This window comes from Sus scrofa, chromosome 14, assembly GCF_000003025.6.
Source record: "Sus scrofa isolate TJ Tabasco breed Duroc chromosome 14, Sscrofa11.1, whole genome shotgun sequence".
NCBI classification, from domain to species: Eukaryota; Metazoa; Chordata; class Mammalia; order Artiodactyla; family Suidae; genus Sus; species Sus scrofa.
In genome coordinates this window covers 72,382,064-72,402,499 of record NC_010456.5, presented here as the reverse complement: position 1 = coordinate 72,402,499, position 20,436 = coordinate 72,382,064, and the positions used below count along the sequence as shown (strand labels likewise).

Below are 20,436 nucleotides of genomic sequence, written 5' to 3'. Positions count from 1 at the left end.
GCAACGATCCCAGCCCTGCTGTCACGGTGCCCACATGCTGGTCGGGAGAGGTGGTCGTGATACCTGCATGTGTGAACGGCCACAGAAGCACCTGGGGGGCTCTGAGCACAGACTGGAGAAAGCTTCCAGCGGGGGTGGTGTTGGAGAGCGGATCCAGGCACAAGCAGGACCATGTGTGGAGGCCAAAGACGAGGGAAGATGGTCTGGGTGATGGTGGAGTACACACAGGGTAAGAAGGCTGTCAAGAACTAAGCCAGGCAGAGCCCTACAAGCCAGGCGAACAAATTTAGCCTCTTTTTTCTTTTCTTTTGGCCGCAGCATGCAACAGTTTGATGTAGGATCTCAGTTCCCAGACCAGAGACAGCCCAGGCTGCAGCAGTCAAAGCACCAAATCCTGACCACTAGACCACTACATTTAGACGTTTAGGGAACTCTCCACATTTAGACTCTCAATGTGACTTTAATGGGTATTCCACAAAGAGACGTGTTTCAGAAAGATCAAGCTGTGTGCTGGGGAGGGGATGGGGGAGCAGGGGCAGGGCGTGCAGAACAGTCACAGTGCTGCTCAGGCATTTGGACGCATTTCCACTACTACTCTTGTCACGATCCTCTGCTCACTGACGTGCCTAGCTCCTGTGATAATGCGTGGGTTCCCCAGGGAAAGGGAACATGTTGAAGAGACCTTTGGAACCACCCAGGTGCCCGGCACAAAAGAGGAATTCAGTGAATGCCAGGTGCTCGAATACTACTTTGTAATGATATCATGGTTTACAGCATAACAAGTGCTTTCATATCCACTGTGTCATTTAACCTGCAAAACGGCCTGTCAGGGAGACATTCTTAATCCCCATTTAACAGTTGTAGAAACTGAGGCTCCAAGAAGCTAAGTGATGAATTCAAAGCACCCAGCCATGTGGGGGCAGTCAGGAGGGCTTTCCTCTTCTGGTTCAGGTTCACCAATCTTCACGTGGTACAACCTCTCTAAGAAGAGATTGTGGAGGAGTTCCCATTGTGGCTCAGCAGGTTACAAACCTGACTAGTATCCATGAAGATACAGGTTCCACCCCTGGCCTCACTCAGTGGGTTAAGGATCCACTGTTGCCGTGAGCTGTGGTATAGATTTCAGGCAAGGCTCAGATCCTGTATTGCTGTGGCTGTGGCGGAGGCCGGCAGCTGCGTCTCCGATTAGACCTCTAGCCCGGGAACTTCCATATGCTGCAGGTGCAGCCCTAAAAAGCAAAAAGAAAAAAAGAGAGAGATGTGGAAATTGTGGCCAGAACGAGGCTGCAGCTTTGGGTAGACCTGAACTAACTTGGAAGCCTGCCAGATCTCAGGTGCATGAGAATGAGCCAAGGGTCACCCTGTTGGCCCTTGGGAGCTCAAGAGGGACTTTCGAAGCAGCGCAGATCCTGGGGCTGGGCTGGTGAGGTACCTGCCACACTGCCCAGTCAGGCGGCCAGCTGGTGCAGGGCTCAGCAGATCTGCGCCATACGGACTATGTCCCTTTAAGCAGCCCAGGATGCGCTGGAGGAAAGCACATGGCAAGAAACACTTGCAGAATACTCCCAGGGGCCCAGCGTGCCCAGCACTTCCCTGAACAAACCGACTCTTTCCTCTCCTTCAGACCAGCCCTTCCTGGCAGCTGGTCGGGCTGCCCCTGCCCACCTGGGAAAGGAGCTGAGAACAGGTGGTGAGTGGAGAAAGGCAGAAAAAGGAAGGGCATCACTCCTGCCCATGTGCTCCAAATCTCTGCAAGAACCCCGTGTAAGAGCTGCTTTTCTTTTCTTTTCTCTTTTCATCTTTTTAGGGCCGTCTCCGCGGCATATGGAGGTTCCCAGGCTAGGGGTCCAATCAGAGCTGTAGCCACCAGCCTATGCCACAGCCACAGCAACGCCAGATCTGAGCCACGTGTGCAACCTACACCACAGCTCACAGCAACACCAGATCCTTAACCCACTGAGCAAGGCCAGGGATCAAACCTGCAACCTCATGGTTCCTTGTCAGATTTGTTTCCTCTGCACCATGATGAGAACTCCAGAGCTGCTATTCTTATCAAAGGTGGGCCCAGAAGCCCAGGAGGGCGGAGATGGGGGAAGGAGGCAGGGCTGGAGAAGGACAACTGCTGGCTTTGGGGTGTGGTCAAAATTTGCTATCCTTTCAGCTTTTCTATTTCTGTCCCTCCCTGCAGCAACTCCAGGTCTTTCCCGCTCCCCTCACTCTCACACTCACGCTCCACAATCGCTCCTCTTCTCCTTGGATGCTGCCTCCAGACTCTGCAGCTCTGGCCAAAGAATCCCACCTGTGCCTCCAACCCCCCAGCCCTACATTTTGGTGACAGGAGGGCATGGCACAGCGCCTCTTCTGGGGGCTTCCAGCTGCAAGCCACGGCCTTCAGAACCTCTGTCATGGGAGGTCTATCACAGATGAAGAGGCTCCCAGGAGTTGGTGATGAGAGTCCCCAGGCCCCCGAGGGCTCACTTTCACATCTGGTGTCTGACATGAACATGCAGGACTCGGTCAGACAGGGAAGGAAATGGGGAGGTGCCAGGGCCCCAAACACCACATCGCTTAGCTGGGTCCTGCAGACTTGTGGCTGAGACTGATGAGGGCCCCTGTCTAGCCCCCAGGGCATCTTTCACCACCTCCAAAGGGGAAGAGCCTTTCTCTCAAGGGGAGGAATAAGGTCGGCTGCAAAGGGTGGGCACTGGTGCCCTACTACTGTGCAAAGTCTGGTCCTGGGTTGTCCTGCTTGCAGACCAGGAGTGCCTGGAAGCTCTCAGCAGCCATGGAAGCAGGAATGCAGCAGAGGCAGGAGAAGATGTCAGAAGACAACACAGCCTCACCAAGCCCCACACCCAGAGCTCTCCAGCTGGTGAAAGAATCCAGTGGCCCCTAAACTCAGTGGTTTCTGTGCCCGATCCCAGCCCTACCTCCTGCTCCCAACGGACAGGCACCAAAAAAAAAAAAAAAAACAAACAATTCAAGACTGGACATGTCCAAGTGAACAGGCCAGTCGTGGCAGGAGGCACTGTAACCACGGGTGACCCAGGCATCCTGACCCTCGTTGCAAGGGGGCCCAGACATGGAAAATTTTCTTTCTCTCTTTCTCTCTCTCTTCTGCTCTTCCATGAGGATCAAGAATGATGGAGTTCCCGTCGTGGCGCAGTGGTTAACGAATCCGACTAGGAACCATGAGGTTGCGGGTTCGATCCCTGCCCTTGCTCAGTGGGTTGACGATCCGGCGTTGCCGTGAGCTGTGGTGTAGGCCGCAGACGCGGCTCGGATCCCGCGTTGCTGTGGCTATGGTGTAGGCCTGTGGCTACAGCTCCGATTCGACCCCCTAGCCTGGGAACCTCCATACGCCGTGGGAGCGGCCCAAGAAATAGCAAAAAAAAAAAAAAAAAAAGAATGAGGTGGAGCAACTGGTGTAACTGAAGCTGCTCAGCACAGGCCCATGAAATGCAGTGTTTCACAGGTCCAAGCGAGACACGTTATTTGCAAAAGGAACTGGGAAGCTGGCAGGGAGGGGTTAGGAAGGACTCTTGCTTAAGGGCAGGGCAGAGATTTCAACATCAGATTCATTTCTCTTTCTTAAGGAGCCTGACTCGGGAAAGAGCGGGTCCTGGGTGATTAATATTATTTTAATAAGAGGTCACATGTGCAGAGGGCTCTGCCCTTGATACACAGGACTTTCACATACATTATCACATGTGGACGTCATAGAAGGAGAAGAAATGAGCTCGTGGATGCCAGGTGCCTGGCACGAAATGGCATGAAACGGGTGCTTAATGTGTTAGTTCCCCTGCTCCTGGCACAACCACTCAGTGAAGTAGTCAGGAAAAATATCATTACCTCCATCCTAGAGCTGAGGAACTAGAGGCCCGTGACTCACACACAGTCACTGGATTTATAAGTGGCATCTGGATCTACATTCCAGGTTGTCTAACCCCTCATTTTGGGCCTCTCCTTACGAATTTCCATTCTTTCTCACATGGTGGGAAGAACATAGGCTCTGGACGAAGAGAAGTGGGTTCAAATCTAGGATCTACCATTTATTAGTCATGTGACTTTGGACAAGTTACTTAACCTCTCTGAATCGTGATATACTCACTTCTCTTTTACGTTTTTGGCCCTGCTGCAGCATATGGAGCTCCCAGACCAGGGATCAGACCCAAGCCTGAGCCTCCAACTAAGCTGCAGCAACACCCGATCCACTGTGCCAGGATGGTGATCGAACCCATGTCCCAGCGCTCCCAAGCCACTGCTGATCGATCCCATTGCGCCACAGTGGCAGCTCTGATGTCCTCACTTTTATTTTATTTTTTGTATTTTCTAGGGCCATACCCACGGCATATGGAGGTTCCCAGGCTAGGGGTTGAACTGGAGCTGTAGCCGCAGGCCTATGCCAGAGCCACAGCAACACGAGATCTGAGCCTCGTCTGCGACCTATACCACAGCTCACGGCAACGCCAGATCCTTAACCCACTGAGCGAGGCCAGGGATCGAACCCTCAACCTCATGAATACTAGTCAGATTCATTTCCACTGAGCTACGACGGGAACTCCAGTTACCAAGCACTGACTGACCCATTTTGCAGAAAAGAAAACTAAAGTAGGCAGTCATTTCCCTGAAACCAGAGAAATTGAAAGATCCTGGCAAAAGTCCTCTGAAACATTTGGATTTTTCGGTTTTTCTTTTTTTAAACTAACAGTAAGTTATAGTAACAATACTTAATACACACTTACTATTAAAAAATTTGAATAATACATACATGCATCAAAGTCCAAAGTCTGAGTTCTTCCTTCAGCCTCCCCAGAGAAAGCCCTGCTAAGAGCTTTATGTTCCAGGATGGTTTTCCCAGCGAAACAAATATTCACACATACAGGGCTTGGTTTTTAACTTCATTTAACAAAAATGGAATCATATTACAAACAGTTGCTCGCTTGAAACCTTAACTCTACTTTTCCATTTCCTCTGGGAACTGCCTCTAAGGCTCACACTAATGGCCATACTTAGATTATCTCAGGACCCTGCTTGGTTCAACAATGGGGAATGGGCTGGCCAGTGTAGACACGCACGTCAGACTCCAGCTGTGCCATCCTGCAGGCACCTCAATCTTTCCATCTGTAATGTGGGTGTGTTCAGCTGACGTGGCTCTGGGAAGGCCTCTCTACTTTGCACAGCACTTTCATATGCTGGTCCTTAAACTATCCTGTCCAGAGAAGCCCTAATAAAAAAATCAGAGGCCAGAGAGGTTGCTTGACCGGCCAAGGTGACCACTGGTCAGTGAGAAAAGAGAGGTGGACGCCACCATTCCTGCTCCTGTGCTCCCTCCTCGGTACACTTTTTGCTCAGCCCAGAGAGAGTCCAGGCCCAGAGCTTCCGAGAGCAGGAAGAAATGTGGGGAATTGTGGTCTTAAGGCCACAGCTCCACTCACTGCAGAGGCAGCATGGCTCCCTTGCCTTGCAGAAAGCACTCACTCCAGCCTGATTTTTTTTGGGGGGAGGCTTCATTCACCCTCCAGCAGCTACAAGCCAACGACTCATTTCCCCTTTCACACAATCCTGGGAAGGAAGCTCAAAGGCCATAGCGAGCCCAAAGGTCCTGGACCTAAGAGATCCTCCTTGGTGCTGCAGCCCGCCTCCTGCAGGACCCACCCCAGCCCGCCTCCTGCAGGACCCACCCTCTTCCTGGCTCCCCAGCCCCACCTCCCATCCCCCGACCCCTGCTCAGGGTGGCAGCCCAGGGAACCTATATTTCTATCCTGCTTTTGGCAGCTGGTCCCTGAGTAGGGAGGGCACCAGCCAAAGCCTGGACAGTCTGGACTCTGTGGGTTCCTTACAGGACTCATCTGTTCCTGGCACCGTCCTGCCTTCAGGCGGCTGGGCGCTGACAGAGGCTCTGACCCGCCCCCATCCCCTGAACCTCCACTCTGGCCAGGGATATAAATACCTGTGGGCACCCAGCTCCTTTTTTGTCCACCTTCACCTCCCCCAAAGGGCATACCCAGATCTGCCCACGCAATGTCACCTACTGCCTGGCGTTCCCTCGGCCCACGTGCTTACTCCGTGGGAAGCACGCTGCCCGGTGCACAGGCGGCAGTGTGAGCATTCATGCACAGGCCCCCAGCTAGACCGCAAGTGCCAGGGGCGCAGGGCCGTGCCTCCAGGCGCTGGTGTCCCCCCTTGGTGGCTTCTCAGTTGGGCTGGGTGGCTGTCCTCCTGGCAGGCAGGAAGGCCTCCAGTGACACCTCACCCGGAAGGTTGTCTCAGAAGAATTTACTGGCTCAGGTAAAGGCCGGGGACCCCTCTTCCCTAAATGACCCAGCCCCTCTCCAGCACCAGCCCCTCACTTCAGACCTGAGGGAAGGAGGGAGGGGGTGGGGGTCCCAGGCGATTTCTGAGCCCCACTGTCCCTCACAACATCTGCACCTTGAGGCCCAGGGGGACATAAAAGCTCTACAGATAATCAGGAGTCTCCTCTGTTCAAGGCTCACAGAGACTGCTGACTACCTGACAGAGGAAATGTGTTCGGGAAGATAAAGTCCACTGTAGAGGCTTCTAAGGGAAAACTGTGTGTGCGAACATTCCCAGAGCTTAAGGGGCCCCTTTGGCATGTTGAAACACTGTAAGGGGAGCTTCCCTTCCCCCATCCCTTTTGCAAGAGTTAGACAAAGCTCTCGGTCCCTTGTCTATCATTTTGCAAGAGTCAAACAAAGCTCTCAGTCCCTTGTCCATCATTTTATTTATGCTTCTGAACTGACAGTTCCATTTCACGGACTGTTCAGACAGCACTTCTATTTAATCAACAAATCTGGAGGAAAATGGGACCCCCATTCTTGATGAGGAAACTGAGGTTCCGGGAACCCAGATGTAGCAACAATCTACATAATAAGGTTGGGGTCCCTGCTGGGCATTTCTACCTGCCCTAATCCGATCTGCACACCTACAGGGTGGGCGTTATCGGCCCTTTTTCCATGGGAAGAAGCAGGGGCTGCGCAGCCAAGCTGAAGTCCTGAGGAACCAGCACTGGGGGGGGGGGGGCGGCGCTCTGGCTTAAGACCCCAATCCCAGTGCTCCTCCCCTACTTCCCCATATGCCTCTTGCTCATGCATAAGGCCCTGAGGTCATGTCCAAGGTTCTCCTGGTGACCTTGGCTAATGCTAAGAGGAGCTTTCTGCTGGTGAGAGACTAAGCCCTTGCACAGGATGAGAACAAAGCTTGTCACACTTTACAAGCTAAAAATAAAGGAAGTACTAGGTCCCTCAAGGGAAACAGAACAGCCCTGGAATGTGGCGGGGCAAGAACAACAGGCTTCATTCTGGACCTCGTGGTCAATGGCTTGGGCAGGGGCCAGCCTCCAGACTCACAGTTTCCTATGTCCCAGGTGCTTCCAGACAAAAGAGAAGAGAGGATCCAAAGTAAGGACAGGTCTGGTTTCACCATGGGACAACCCCCAGACCACAGAGCCACAGCTTACAAATATGCAGTGGTGGGAGCAGGCTGGGCTGAAAGCAAAGGACCTCAGGCCTCCACCAGCTACACAGATTCTTTCTGTAACCTTGGGCAAGTCACTTCCATCTCTGTGTTTTTCCATCAGTAAAAGAATAACAGGAGGTCCCGTCGTGGCTCAGCAGAAAACCAATCTGACTAGTATCCATGAGAACGCACGTTCAATCCCTGGCCTCCCTCAGTGGGTTAAGGATCCGGTGTTGCCATGAGCTGTGGTGTAGGTCGAAGACACAGCTCGGATCCCATGTTGCGGTGGCTGGGGTGTAGGCCAGCAGCTACAGCTCCAATTCAACCCCTAGCCTGGGAACCTCCATATGCCACAGGTACAGCCCTAAAAAGACCAAAAAAGAAAAAGAAGAAGAAGAAGAATGAAAACTGCCCTCTCGTTCTCACTATGGTGGGTACAGGAGTTCCAGGACACTCTAGATTTCTCAGAACACAGGCTTTTCAGAATCCGATGGTGGCAAAGCAGAGGGATACCTAGGATCCCTGCCCCGGCTCAGGCTGCCTGCCCTCTGTTATCCAGGAAGCTGCACTCCGTACCATACAGGTGTGTTCCAGGTGAACAACAACGATAACATCTGGCATGTGTATAGTTCTGTATGCTTTCCAAGTGCTTCCCTCTCTGTCCTCTGATTTGATAGATAGTAAGGCAGGAATCATTTACCTCATCTGACAGATAAGGCAACTGAGGCCCAGAGAGCTTGCTGTCTGCTAACGACACTGCTCAAGCTAGTGGGATCCTTTAGAGACAATGGATTACAGCCTCCTGGCTTCACAGATGTGGAGACCAAGGCCCAAGGATCCCTGGACCCCACTGCCTTAAATTCAGAGTGCCTCTTTCCAAACTTCAGAGCCACAAAATTCACTATCTAACAGAAAGCTTCCAATAAGAATACAATGCAAGCCACATACATAATTTAAAATGTTCTAATAGTCACATTTAAAAAAAAAAAGGTGAAATTGATTTAATAGCATTCTATTTAAACCAATGTATCTAAAATATTATTCCTACATGTAATTAGTATTTATTTATTTGTTTATATTTTATTTTATTTTTTGGCCATGCCCAAGGCATATAGAAGTTCTCAGGCCAGGGGTCAAACCCACATCACAGCAGCAACCCAAGCCACTGCAGTGACAATGCCCAGATACTTAACTTTCGGTACCACAATGGAACTACCTAATTAGTATTTTTTAAATTATCGATGAGCTATTTTACATATCTTTGTGTCATATAAAGTCTTCAGAATCCTGTATTTTACATTCAATAGCACATATCAAACCGGATTTGCCACCTTTCAAGTGCTCAAGAGCCACACGTGGCTGGTAGCCACAGTTGTGGAGAGCACAGCTCTAGCTCTCCAATCACGTCCCCATCATGGGAGCCTTGCGAGATGATTTCTGCTGGGAGACCACTTGCAATGCACTGCCTTGGAAGCCTGAAGCCTGGACCAAAGTCCTGGATCTGCAAACAGTGAGAGCTGGCATCAGACAGATCTGTGTCCTCATCCCAACCCTTCTGCTTTCTGGCTACCAAGATCACATCAATTCCACTTCCTAAGACTCACCTGCCTCACATGGAAGATGGAGGAAGAAACAGCTACATCCAAACTTGCCAGAAGGACTCCACTAAATCAAGCATGTAAAAGTATTTTGAAAATGGAACAGAACTTTGCAAATGTGAGGTGATGTCTTTGTTACAATGATGGCCTGGAGTCACTCATCCCACCCACCCAGAGAAGCACCAGGGGACATCAGAGAAATGAGGTCAGACTGAATAACATGGCTGGAGGCAAACCCCACGTGTCAATCAACCAAGGAAATCAGCTGCTTACAGTAGGGCCAGCCAGAGGCTGGGAGAAAAAGCTAGACTAATAACGCCTACAAGGGAGCATTAGGGGGCCTTCTTGCAGGGTAAGCTTTGGCCGCCCATAGTGTCCTCTTTTAAATGCAAAGAGGATGGGGGTGGGGGGGGATGGGACAAATGGAAAGCACACAGGGAGAAATTTGAAAACCAGAGAAAATTCCTAACATTTCCCTGTAAAGACTTTATTGTGTCAATTTCCTTTCCAAGATGAGGGAGTTGGTCACCAGGGAGCAGTTGACAGTAGAAGGTTGGGGAGGGGAGGTGGGGCACAATCCAGTTAGTTGCTGGAAAGGCTGCGGGGGGTGGGGGGGGAAGGAAGGGGAGATGGGAGTCGAACTTGAAGGGCCCAGTGCTCAACTCTGCTCTTTCCCTGCTTGGATCTGTTTCCCTAAACAGCAAAATGAGAGTTGGATGTGGTATGGTGGAGAGAACACGGGTTTCTGAGTCAGGGGACTTGGCAGTGTTTCTATCCCTATCATGCCCGAGCTGTGTAGTCATCAGCAAGTCACTTCACCACTTGAGGGCCTTGGTTTCCTCATTTCTAAATTTTGCAGGTGGACAGAAGCAGGGGCTCTCCCAGCAATTCCACTCCTACGCACATGCCCAGGAGAAATGAAATGCAAATGTTCACAGCAGCATTATCAGAGCAGCCTCTAAGTGGAAACAAACCAAGTGTCAGTCAACTGACAAATGGCATAAACAAAATGTGGATCCCACTCCTAGGCATCTATCCAGAGAAAACGACTCGCAAAGACACATGTACTCCAATATTCACTGCAGCACTATTTGCAATAGCCAAGACATGGAAACAATCTAAATGTGCATCAACAGAGGAGTGGATCAAGAAGATGTGGTACATATACACAATGAAATATTACTCAGCCATTAAAAGGAACGAAATACCGGCATTTTTAGCAACATGGATGGACCTAGAAATTATCACGCTAAGTGAAGTCAGCCATACAATGAGACACCAACATCAAATGCTTTCACTGACATGTGGAATCTGAAAAAAGGACAGAATGAACTTCTTTGCAGAACAGATATGGACTCACAGACTTTGAAAAACGTATGGTTTCTGAAGGAGACAGTTCAGTGGGTGGGGGGATGCGCTGGGGTTGTGGGATGGAAATCCTATAAAATCAGATTGTGATGATCATCGTACAACTATAAATGTAATAAATTCACTGAGTAGTTTTAAAAAATACAAAAAAGGAGTTCCCGTCGTGGCGCAGTGGTTAATGAATCCGACTAGGAACCATGAGGTTGCGGGTTCGGTCCCTGCCCTTGCTCAGTGGGCTAACGACCTGGCGTTGCTGTGAGCTGTGGTGTAGGTTGCAGACGCGGCTCGGATCCAGTGTTGCTGTGGCTCTGGCGTAGGCCGGTGGTTACAGCTCCGATTCAACCCCTAGCCTGGGAACCTCCATATGCCGCGGGAGCGGCCCAAGAAATAGCAACAACAACAACAAAACAACAACAAAAAAGACAAAAGACAAAATAAATAAATAAATAAATAAAATACAAAAAAAATGTGGAATATAGACACAAGTGAATATTACTCAGCAATAAAAAGAACTGAAGTTTTCATACATGCTACAGTATGGATGAACCTTGAAAACATGCTAAGTGTTATCAACTATACTTTAATTAAGAAAAAAAAAGAAAGTACATTAGTAGATCCCAAGGTGGAGGAGGCAATGGGAAGTGACTGCTTAATGGGTATAAGGTCTCTTTTGGGAATGATGAAAATGTTCTGGAATTAGATGGTGGTGATGGTTTCACAATCTTACGAATGTACTAACACCACAGACTTGCACTTTTATTTTATTTTTGGTGACACTCAGCATGTGAAAGTTCAGGGGCCAGGGGTCAAATTCTTGCCACAGCAGTGACCTGAGCTATCCAAGCAGCCACCCAAGTGACAATGCCAGATCCTTAACCCACTGAGCCACCAGCGAATTCCCAGTCTTGCCCCCCCCCCTTTTTGTCCTGTGGCATATGGAGTTCCCAGTCCAGGGATCAGATCTGAGCCGCAGCTGTGGGGGCAAAATCACACGTGTGTGTTTTAATTCCCAGAAAAGTTTAAGAGATTCATGCTAGAGCACAAGGGGAGGCAGGGAGCCCTCCCAAACCTATCTCTGCCTCGCCTCCTCCTCCCTTCTGGGCACTGCAAATAGTCACGGGGCGAGCACTGTTCACGATGAGACCTATCAACGCCACCCAGGAGTGCTTGGCAGCGGGCCCTGCTTCATAAGGTAAATGAGGAAATGACTAGTTTTAAGCCAAGCTCGAATGCTGCAACCTGAATGGAAATGACTAGGAAGAAACAGTCTCTTTCAAACTATGAAAAAATTTAAAGGTTTGACTCTCCCAAGGGTTGGTGTGGAACCACAGGAACCTGTATAGACTTTTGACCAGACTGGGAAGTGGCAGGATCACTGAGGCAATTTGGCCAGGGATCAAATTCTTGCCACAGCAGTGACCTGAGCTATCCAAGCAGCCATCCAAATGACAATGCCAGATCCTTAACCCACTGAGCCACCAGCGAATTCCCAGTCTTGCCCCCCCTTTTTTTTTGTCCTGTGGCATATGGAGTTCCCAGCCCAGGGATCAGATCTGAGCCGCAGTTGTGACCTAAGCTACAGCTGCAGCAATGCTGGATCCCCAACCCACTGTGCCGAGCTGGGGATCAAACCTATATCACAGCACTCCCAAGACGCTGCCGATCCCATTTTGCCACAGCACTTTTTAAAACGGTTGTCTGGTAAATGAATTACATTTCAATTAAAAAAAAAAAGTGGGGGTCCCACCAGCAGACTTGAACGGTCTGAATGCTGGCCCTTCTGTTGACTATGTGAGCCTCAGGGTCGTCGCCGAAAGTGGAGATCATAAGAGGACCCACGCATCACAAGGCTGCTGTGGGGATGTAATGCCTTTGGTGCAGCAGAGGTGACAGGCATTACGTGTTGCTTCAATTAGTATTATTACTACTGATGATGAAATAAGACTCATTTTAGGAAAGGCAGGCCCCTAATAGGCTTTCGATAGGTCCCTCCCTCCAAGGTACCCCCAGGGCCTCAGTGTCCGTACACCTGTAACCAAGCATGGAATCAGATGAACATGATCTGACATTTTTCTGCCTCTCATGGGGACAGCAAGCTCGGCTTCTGTTTGCAAAGGGCTGGGCTGCAGACTTCACATTTCAGTTTTCTGGCCACGGGGGGCACGGCCACCCTCTCCTTTTAAGGAAGATAGTCTAAGAGAGACTGCTGGCTTGAGCTTTCTATAATAGAGAATGGCTCAGGGGACTGAAAAGCCAGCCCTGCCTGAGTCAGATCCACCCAGGAAGAGAGGAGTGTGTGGGGCTGCACCCATGACATATGGAGGTTCCCAGGCTAGGGGTCGAATAGGAGCTGCAGCTGCTGGCCAGCCACAGCCACAGCATCAGATCCAAGCCCCGTCTGCGACCTACACCACAGCTCATGGCAATACCAGATCCTTAACCCACAAAGTGAGGCCAGGGATCAAACCTTAGTCCTTATGGATACTAGTCGGATTCATTTCTGCTGATCCACAACCGGAACTCCACTGTGGCACTATTTGTAGTTTAAGAAATCAGAAACCCAAAGACCCAAAAGAACAGATAAAAATTAGTCTTGTGTGTGCACACAACATAAGAGCATATAGCAGTTTAAATTGATGAAACAGAGGTATATGGATCAACATGACAGAATCCCAAATATACAAAGTTGAGCTAAAAAAGAAAGCAAGTTGCAGCATACAAACAGGATAACACCATTTACAAAAGGTTAAAACCATATAAAGTAACATTATGTACTCTTTATAGATACATGATATGTAATAACAGCATAAAAACATGCAGGAAATGATAAACAGCAAATTCAGAACAGAGTTCACCTCCGGAAGGCAAACAAATGGGAATGAAGACAGGCATAGAAGGGGTTTCAGTTGTGTCTGTGAGGTAATTGTAATTGTCTGTTTCTTCTCAGGCTGTGTAGTGGATACACAACTGTTTGTTAACTTCAATATTTTTTAGGCACCTCAAATATTTCCTAAGAACAAATTAATTCACATGGATTGATTTGTGGGGGTGGGAATTAAAATACAGATTCCAGGAGTTTCTGCTGTGGCGCAGCAGAAACAAATCCAACTAGGGACCATGAGGTTGCGGGTTTGATCCCTGGTTTCGCTCAGTGGGTTAAGGATCCAGCATTGCTGTGAGCTGTGGTGTAGGTCGCAGATGCAGCTCGGATCTGGAGTTGCTGTGGCTGTGGTGTAGGCCAGTGGCTACAGCTCCGATTAGACCCCTAGCCTGGGAACCTCCACATGCTGTGGGTGCAGACCCTAAAAAGACAAAAATAATAATAATTATAATTAAATACAGATTCCAAGTTAAATCATTAAAATCAACAAAGATGGGTTTTTCTCCTGGAGGAAAGAAGCAGGGGAAGCAAGAATAGCCTTCCGGATTTTCTAAGACCTTGAGAAACCCACTTATCTCCTCTGGGCCTCCAATCAGTCCCTGTTTCTAAATGGGGAATACAATCTCTGCCTTCTGTCTATGGCACACAAAGCAGGCAGCAGGATGTCCAGGGGAGGAGCTGAGGTTGGGGGGTGGGGGTGGTGGGTTGGGCTCAGAGGCCTGCCCTGAGACGCCCTGGCCCTGGGATCTGGGGGATAATACTTCCTGTCCTGACAACCTCACTGAGGTTTTTGAAAAATCCGATGAAAGCGTGCGCTCACACGTAGGTTAGTACTTTTTGTGTGTACTGCCAGATATAGACACACATATATACAAACATATATGTGCATATATACTGATGCACACACCTGATACCTGATATGGCACCCATAAGGTGTTTGGGAATGCTCAGCAATAACAAACCATTAAAAAGAGAGCAAAACTACAGTTTCTAGGTAGAATATTCCAATTTGCACATCTAGAAACTGACTTTAAGCAACTCTAAGGCTAGTGATTTCCCACCCAAGATCTGACCACTGGCTCCAACAGCTCTCATAGCATTCTATGCTTTGCACTTATCGTAAGACAGCAAATAATTATTTATACTCTACGAGAATAGGGACTATTTCTACCAGGTTCCTAGTCATCACCCCAGCCTTGCACAGTAGTCTGCACATAAAAAGGGACTCAAAGATTTTCTGAAGAAATGAATGAGTTTCCCCAATCAGATTTGATTCCAAAGGTTCTCAAAGCAAAAAGCAGGTGACAGTGGTGTAGCCAGGACTGCTTCCTGGAGGCGGAGGTGTATGGCTGCCCCTCTATCCAGTACCTCTTCTGGGAGCCTCCTCAGGCACGTTCACAGCTGACTCCAATGGCTAATTCTATCAGGCAGGAATCCTTGACTGCAGACATGCACAGAGAGACAAATCAGTGCTTTTAGGAGAAAGCTGCCTGTGCCTTCTCCAGAAAACAGGAGGAGTGTGGGAGGACAGCGTGGCACGGCCAGATGTGAAAGTCCCTCATACCCACCAGCTTTCCCAGTTTATGCCCTCACGACAGTCCCAAATTATCAAACCAAATGAAGTGTTGGGGATTTTCTCTGGGGAGAACTCCAAGGACCATCCAGGGTGGAGGGGACAGGGATGATGAAACGAAGATACACCAAGGACTGAGGCTCTTACTGGGTATTTATGTAACACCAGATCAAAAAGTGCATGAGAGGAGTTCCCTTGTGGCACAGCGGGTTAAGGATCCACGGCTGTCACTGCAGCGGCTCGGCTCGCTGCTGTGGCACAGGTTCAATTCCTGGCCTGGGAACTCTCACATGCTGTGGGCACACCCTCACCTCAAAAAGAGTTGCATGAGATATTTTTCATAATTTCCTAATCCTTAGCTCTCTCACTCCCGAGCAATAAGGAAATGGGCATTTTATTTATTTATTTATTTTTGCTTTTTAGGGCTGCACCTGCAGCATATGGAGGTTCCCAGGCTAGGGGTTTAATCTGAGCTACTGCTGCTGGCCTACACCACAGCCACAGCAATGGGGGATCTGAGCCATGCTGCAACCTACACCACAGCACATGGCAATACTAGATCCTAACCTACTAAGCCATGCCAGGGATCAAACCTGCAACCTCATGGTTCCTAGTCAGATTCGTTTCTGCTGCGCTGTTCAAACCCGCAACCTCATGGTTCCTAGTCGGATTCTTTTCCATTCTGCTGGGAACTTCGGGCACTTTTTTAAAAATGCTTGGTTTTGTCAATGGGACACATGGGCTCTGAGGAAACAGAACTCGGTAGCCCTTTAACTGCTAAGCTTATTCTCTTCTGCCTTCCTAGGCCAAGCACTCGAGGACTCAGCCAAGCACTCGAGGACTCTGGGTTCAGTCACTGGACAAGTCACACCTATTGTTCACCTGCTGAAGGGAATTCTTTAGGGTCATGGGGGTCCCTCACACAGAAGATTCACTGGCATTTGCTCACCATGCAGACAACCCTGGAACAAAGGAAGCCTAGTCTTTCTTTAGAAGCCAAGTTCTGACTTTTCTAGACCCATTTCCCCTTCCTAAAGGAACAGAACGCTATGCAATCCTTCACCCTCCTTCAGGCTCCTAATGGCTAACCCAAGAAGACATAGGTGAGATGAGGAACAAGCTAAAAGTCATTTGGAGTTCAAAAGACTCAGACTCCAGCTGCAGAATTAACAGATGTCTGGGATTCTGATAAATCTTTCACAAGGACACACGTGCTTCCTTTTCCTCCTCAAAGCACTAGAAGAGTGAAAGGGAAATCTGTTTGGTACTTACTTCAGTCCAATGCCAGGACACCCTTTCCATGGCACCCCATCATCAACACTGTGCAGAAGCAGTCTGGAAAATGCGGGTGTGATACTGGGAAGCCAGAGCCTTGGCTGTTTCAACCCAGGATATATTTATGAGGTTGAATGACTGATGAGTCTCATAGGCAACAGGGAGAGAAAAGACACCCTTTCACGATCACTTTTGTATCCTGAGCAATCCCACAAACCTTCCCTGGCATCGTCCCCATCTTTCCTCTCCCTGACCTCATGCCAGAGGGCAAGAAGATGGATGAAGATTAGTGAGGGTTGCTGGAGCTGAACCAGGGCCCCAGAGGCCGCCTTGGGCTGGAGGGCTGAATCATCATGGCTGCCCACGGTGGCAGGTTGGGGGAGAGGGGGCCGTGCTGTCTTTACTGGGTCCTCATCAGGTCGCAGGTAGGGCCCAGTTCCTGCAGGAAGAACAGGGCTTGGGGTCCTGCAACACCACCCAGTCTTTCCCAGGGTAAGTAATGGGTAGGAACAGCTGGTCTCTAATAAGTCCTGAGTCCCAGGACAGCAGAGGCAGTTCCCTAGGATCTGCACAGGTAGGGACTGGGAAAACTGACTAGGTCATCAGAGCAAGGGTCCAGTGTGTGCCCAGGAGGCCCAGGAAGTTTCCTAAGGGCCACACTCATGGATGGCAGTGCCATTCAGCCCGTCATGCAGATCTAGGTGACCCCCTGGTAGGACTCCATATACTCTCCCTACAGAAAGCAGCTTAAGAACTGCAGCTAAATCTCTGTGAAGTGCAAGAAAGCCCTCTTGTTTTTTTAAGACTCTCCTTGACCAATAACATCATCTGGTGGAAGCTTTGACCTCAACACCCTCCTCTGGCAACATCTTGAGGCCAGAGGAGGGCGGGAAGGGAATTTCAGAATGCCAGTCTCAGAGGAAAAGGCATTTGAGGATCAACTGATTCAGAAGTCATACCATCAGGACCCTGGTGGATAGAATGTGAGTCAGGCCACCAGAGGAGTGGAGGGCTCTGGAGCCGCACAAGACTCTGCATGTCTGCTAAAATGGGTCTCACTGAGGGCAGTCCAAACCTCAACCCAACTTGGCCTCTGGCAGCCACTCGGATATTGGTGGCTACAGATGCTGGAGGCATCAGGGGCATCAGGGTCCCTGCCTCAGTAATCTGCTGTCTTGAACTCTGAGGGCACCACGTGCAGGGTAAGGGCAGTGAACTCATCTATACTTTAAGTCCCCCACTGTGAAACAGGAAGAACATGGATGATTGACGGCATCACTGAAGAAAACTGGTGAAATGCACGAACTGGCATTTGCAGCTCCCTCAGCTCAGTGGCCAGAAGTTCGGAAGCTCCAGGGTGCTCGACGGGAGCAAGCATGAGTCCCACAGTTTGACAACTCCAGAGTCACCACAGCTTGTAGCCATGAGGGGCCGTGGCACATTCCCAGGCCTGTCTTCTAACTGCCCCACTCTGGTGCCCACTCAGCACAGAATCCAGGATCCAAGCAGCATCCCCCAGGCCTTTGCCTCAGCACCTCCCTGTCAGCTGACTTCCAGGAGGAGCGTCGGTCAAGTTCCCAGGAGAGAGGCGGAGACCCGGGTCTCGCCCTGACTCTCCCTGTAACTCCTCGGGTGACCTTGATGAGGTCACTGCCCTCAGCAGGCCAGTTTCCTATTGTGCCAGAGGAAGGGGTTGTCTAGGTTGGTAAGGAAGAGCCTTGAACATCCTGTGGCTGGGGGCCTGAGGCTCCTGCCTCTCACCTGTAGATAGCACTCCCTTGTTTGAACTCCCAGGTCAAGTTGGCTTTGCTGTCTACCCTAGCTTATCCCAGCACTAATGTCACCATGCAGGCTGTGAGGTGGTCAGGAGCCTGTGCCAGGCTTGGAACTGATAAAATGGGCATCTTTCCCTATACAGCCTAGGCTGTTTCTTAAAAATGTAGTGCAAACGCTGGTATAAGAGAGAGGTACACCTTTAACACCTGCCAGCAGATGGTATTTTACATTAAAAGTCAAAGGCAGCAACACCTCAGGGTAGGGAGAAACATCCTTGTGCAAGTACACACATGCCACAAGCATACATGTCGAGGCCTCCATCCGACTCAAAAGACCAGTCTCTTATTTGAGCTCCCTGGACTGGCTGGAAATAACAGCTTAAGAGAGCGGTCGCGGAGAGGGAAAAAGAAATTCCATTCAGACAAACCGCTCCAGACCTGAGGCCTGTGAGCAAAGTTTCCGGTGGCCTCTGCGCCCCTCCCTGTTCCAGGAAGCAGAGCGCTGGTCGCCCAGTCCTCAGATTAAGGAGAAGCCGCAGCAGCTGGAGAGCCCGGGTAACAGCCTTCCCGGGCATCTGACGCCCTCCGCCGGGAACCCCAAATATGGGATGCCTGGCCTTCAGCCAGCACCCCCGCCTGCTTCGCGCTCACCTCCCCAGCATCTCCATGATCACTCCTCCGCCCACGGCGCTCGGACGGTACCAAACAGGCCCTGGGGACCAGCCCACCAGTCCCCACACAACCACCACCCCACATGGCCTGGGGGCCCATGTGACATCCACAGCCTGTTTCAAGGACACTGCAGCAAGCACTCCAGTCTCGGGGTCTTCCTACTCGTCCCCCACGAACACACACACACGCACGCACGCACGCACGATTCCCAGGGAGACTCAAAGGGCAAAGCCTTCCCTCTGCAGTCCAACCAGTGCTGGCCTGGGGAAGGCTGGGCGCGAGAGGATGGAGGCGGCTGCGGCGGATACCGGAATGCAACGCTGCTGGCAGAGCGCAGGGCGGCGGCGCCAGTGGGGGCTCACCTTTTTGATTTGGTCATCCTTCAGTTCGGTGAAGTAATAGGCCAGGAGCTGCGCGGCGATCATGCTGGCAGTCGGAGGAGCCGGGCGGCAGGAGTGGGGCGGGCGTCTGTCCTCCTCAGCCTGGGCGAGCAGTGGTCCTCCCGCGGCTGCTCCGCAGCTCCTCCTCCTTCGGCGGCTCCTCCCCCACGAGCCGGGCGCGGCGGCAGCTCGCGCGTTCCCTGTCTCCGCGCTCCCGTCGCCGTCCCCGGGAGGGTGACAGCCGCCAGCCGGCCCACCTCCTCGGCGCCCATTGGCTGCCGCGCGCCTCGGCAGAGCCAGGCGGTGGAGGCCGGGCTGGGGCCGGGGGGGCGCGGCGGCCGCCCCTCCCCGCGCCGGAAAGGGGGCGGGCAATGCCGCGAAATCCCCCAAGGCCAAGCATCTCCCTGCACGTCCCCCACGTAGAGAGCCGGCGCAGGGGCGGGAGGTGCTGTTGTGCGCGCACCGTCACGCGTGGCGGCGTCCTGCTTGGGCGGGGCGCAGGCGGCGGGGTAGGGGGACGCGGGAGGAGGCACCGCCTGTCTAGGCTTGCTGTCGAACTGGGCAGCCTAGAGGGGGCGGTCCCCTTCCTCGGAAATTAGGGCTCGCTCCCGCGAGTTCCGTGGAAGGGGAAACGTCCGGGGGAGGCGGGGGGGCCCTCGAAGAAGGGGGCGTGGAAAGCGCACGGGGCCTCTGCTGGCGGAAGCGAGATCCGGAGGCTTCTCGGTCCTCGCACCCGGTCGCCACGCCACACCTCTCTGGCGGGCCCAAGGGGCCGAGCGCGGAGCCCCACCTGGGTCCTCACTGACGGGGCGTCACCTCACACCACCCCACCCTGCCCGTGCAGTGGCCGCTCCTGGCCTAATCTCCGGCTGGTGGATTTGTATTGTTAGACTAAGAACGACGCCCCACAGCACCCGCCCCTGAGTCACTGGTCCTTGAGGCCCTCCTGAAGGGCGCATGCCGGCTGGGCGGGACTTGAGGCCCCATCCCCCAGGCCTTCTCTTCCTCTTGGACATCCAGGCTTGCTGGAGACTGAGGGACAGTTTAGGCGCCCCTCTTAGGTGCCGCCGTTTTTACTTCCAGGGAGGAAGTTAGTTGGGATAGGAGGAATCCTTGGAAAATCATTCAGCTTTAAAGGGGGTAAGGAAGGTGTGGAATCAGGTGTTTTTGCTGCTACTAGGGCTAATGGCAACCATACCATTCTTAAATGTATTGCTTTTCTGTGCCAGACACCACCGGGAGCTTTTCCGCCCTGCAAGAGGACACGTAATGAGCTCAAAATACAAGGAAATGGTTACTATTCTGATTCAACCCGCAAGCAGGTGGAGGCTCACTGAGGCCATGTGTTTTGCTATACAACCAGAAAGCTGTAGGTCCACGATTAGACGTTGGCTCTTTGTGTTTCCAAAGCCAGTGCTCACCCCTGGGGTTTGCT

The 20,436-nt window shown here is 51.3% G+C and overlaps 1 protein-coding gene across 1 annotated transcript in view; it reads right to left on the bottom strand.

The window, feature by feature from the left end:
- The window catches only part of HK1 (hexokinase 1), a 77,600-nt gene extending 58,428 nt beyond the window's left edge, over positions 1–19,172 (bottom strand). The window contains 1 exon segment of the mRNA NM_001243184.1: positions 18,984–19,172. Coding sequence (NP_001230113.1) covers positions 18,984–19,046 — 63 coding nt within the window. The 5' untranslated portion in view covers positions 19,047–19,172.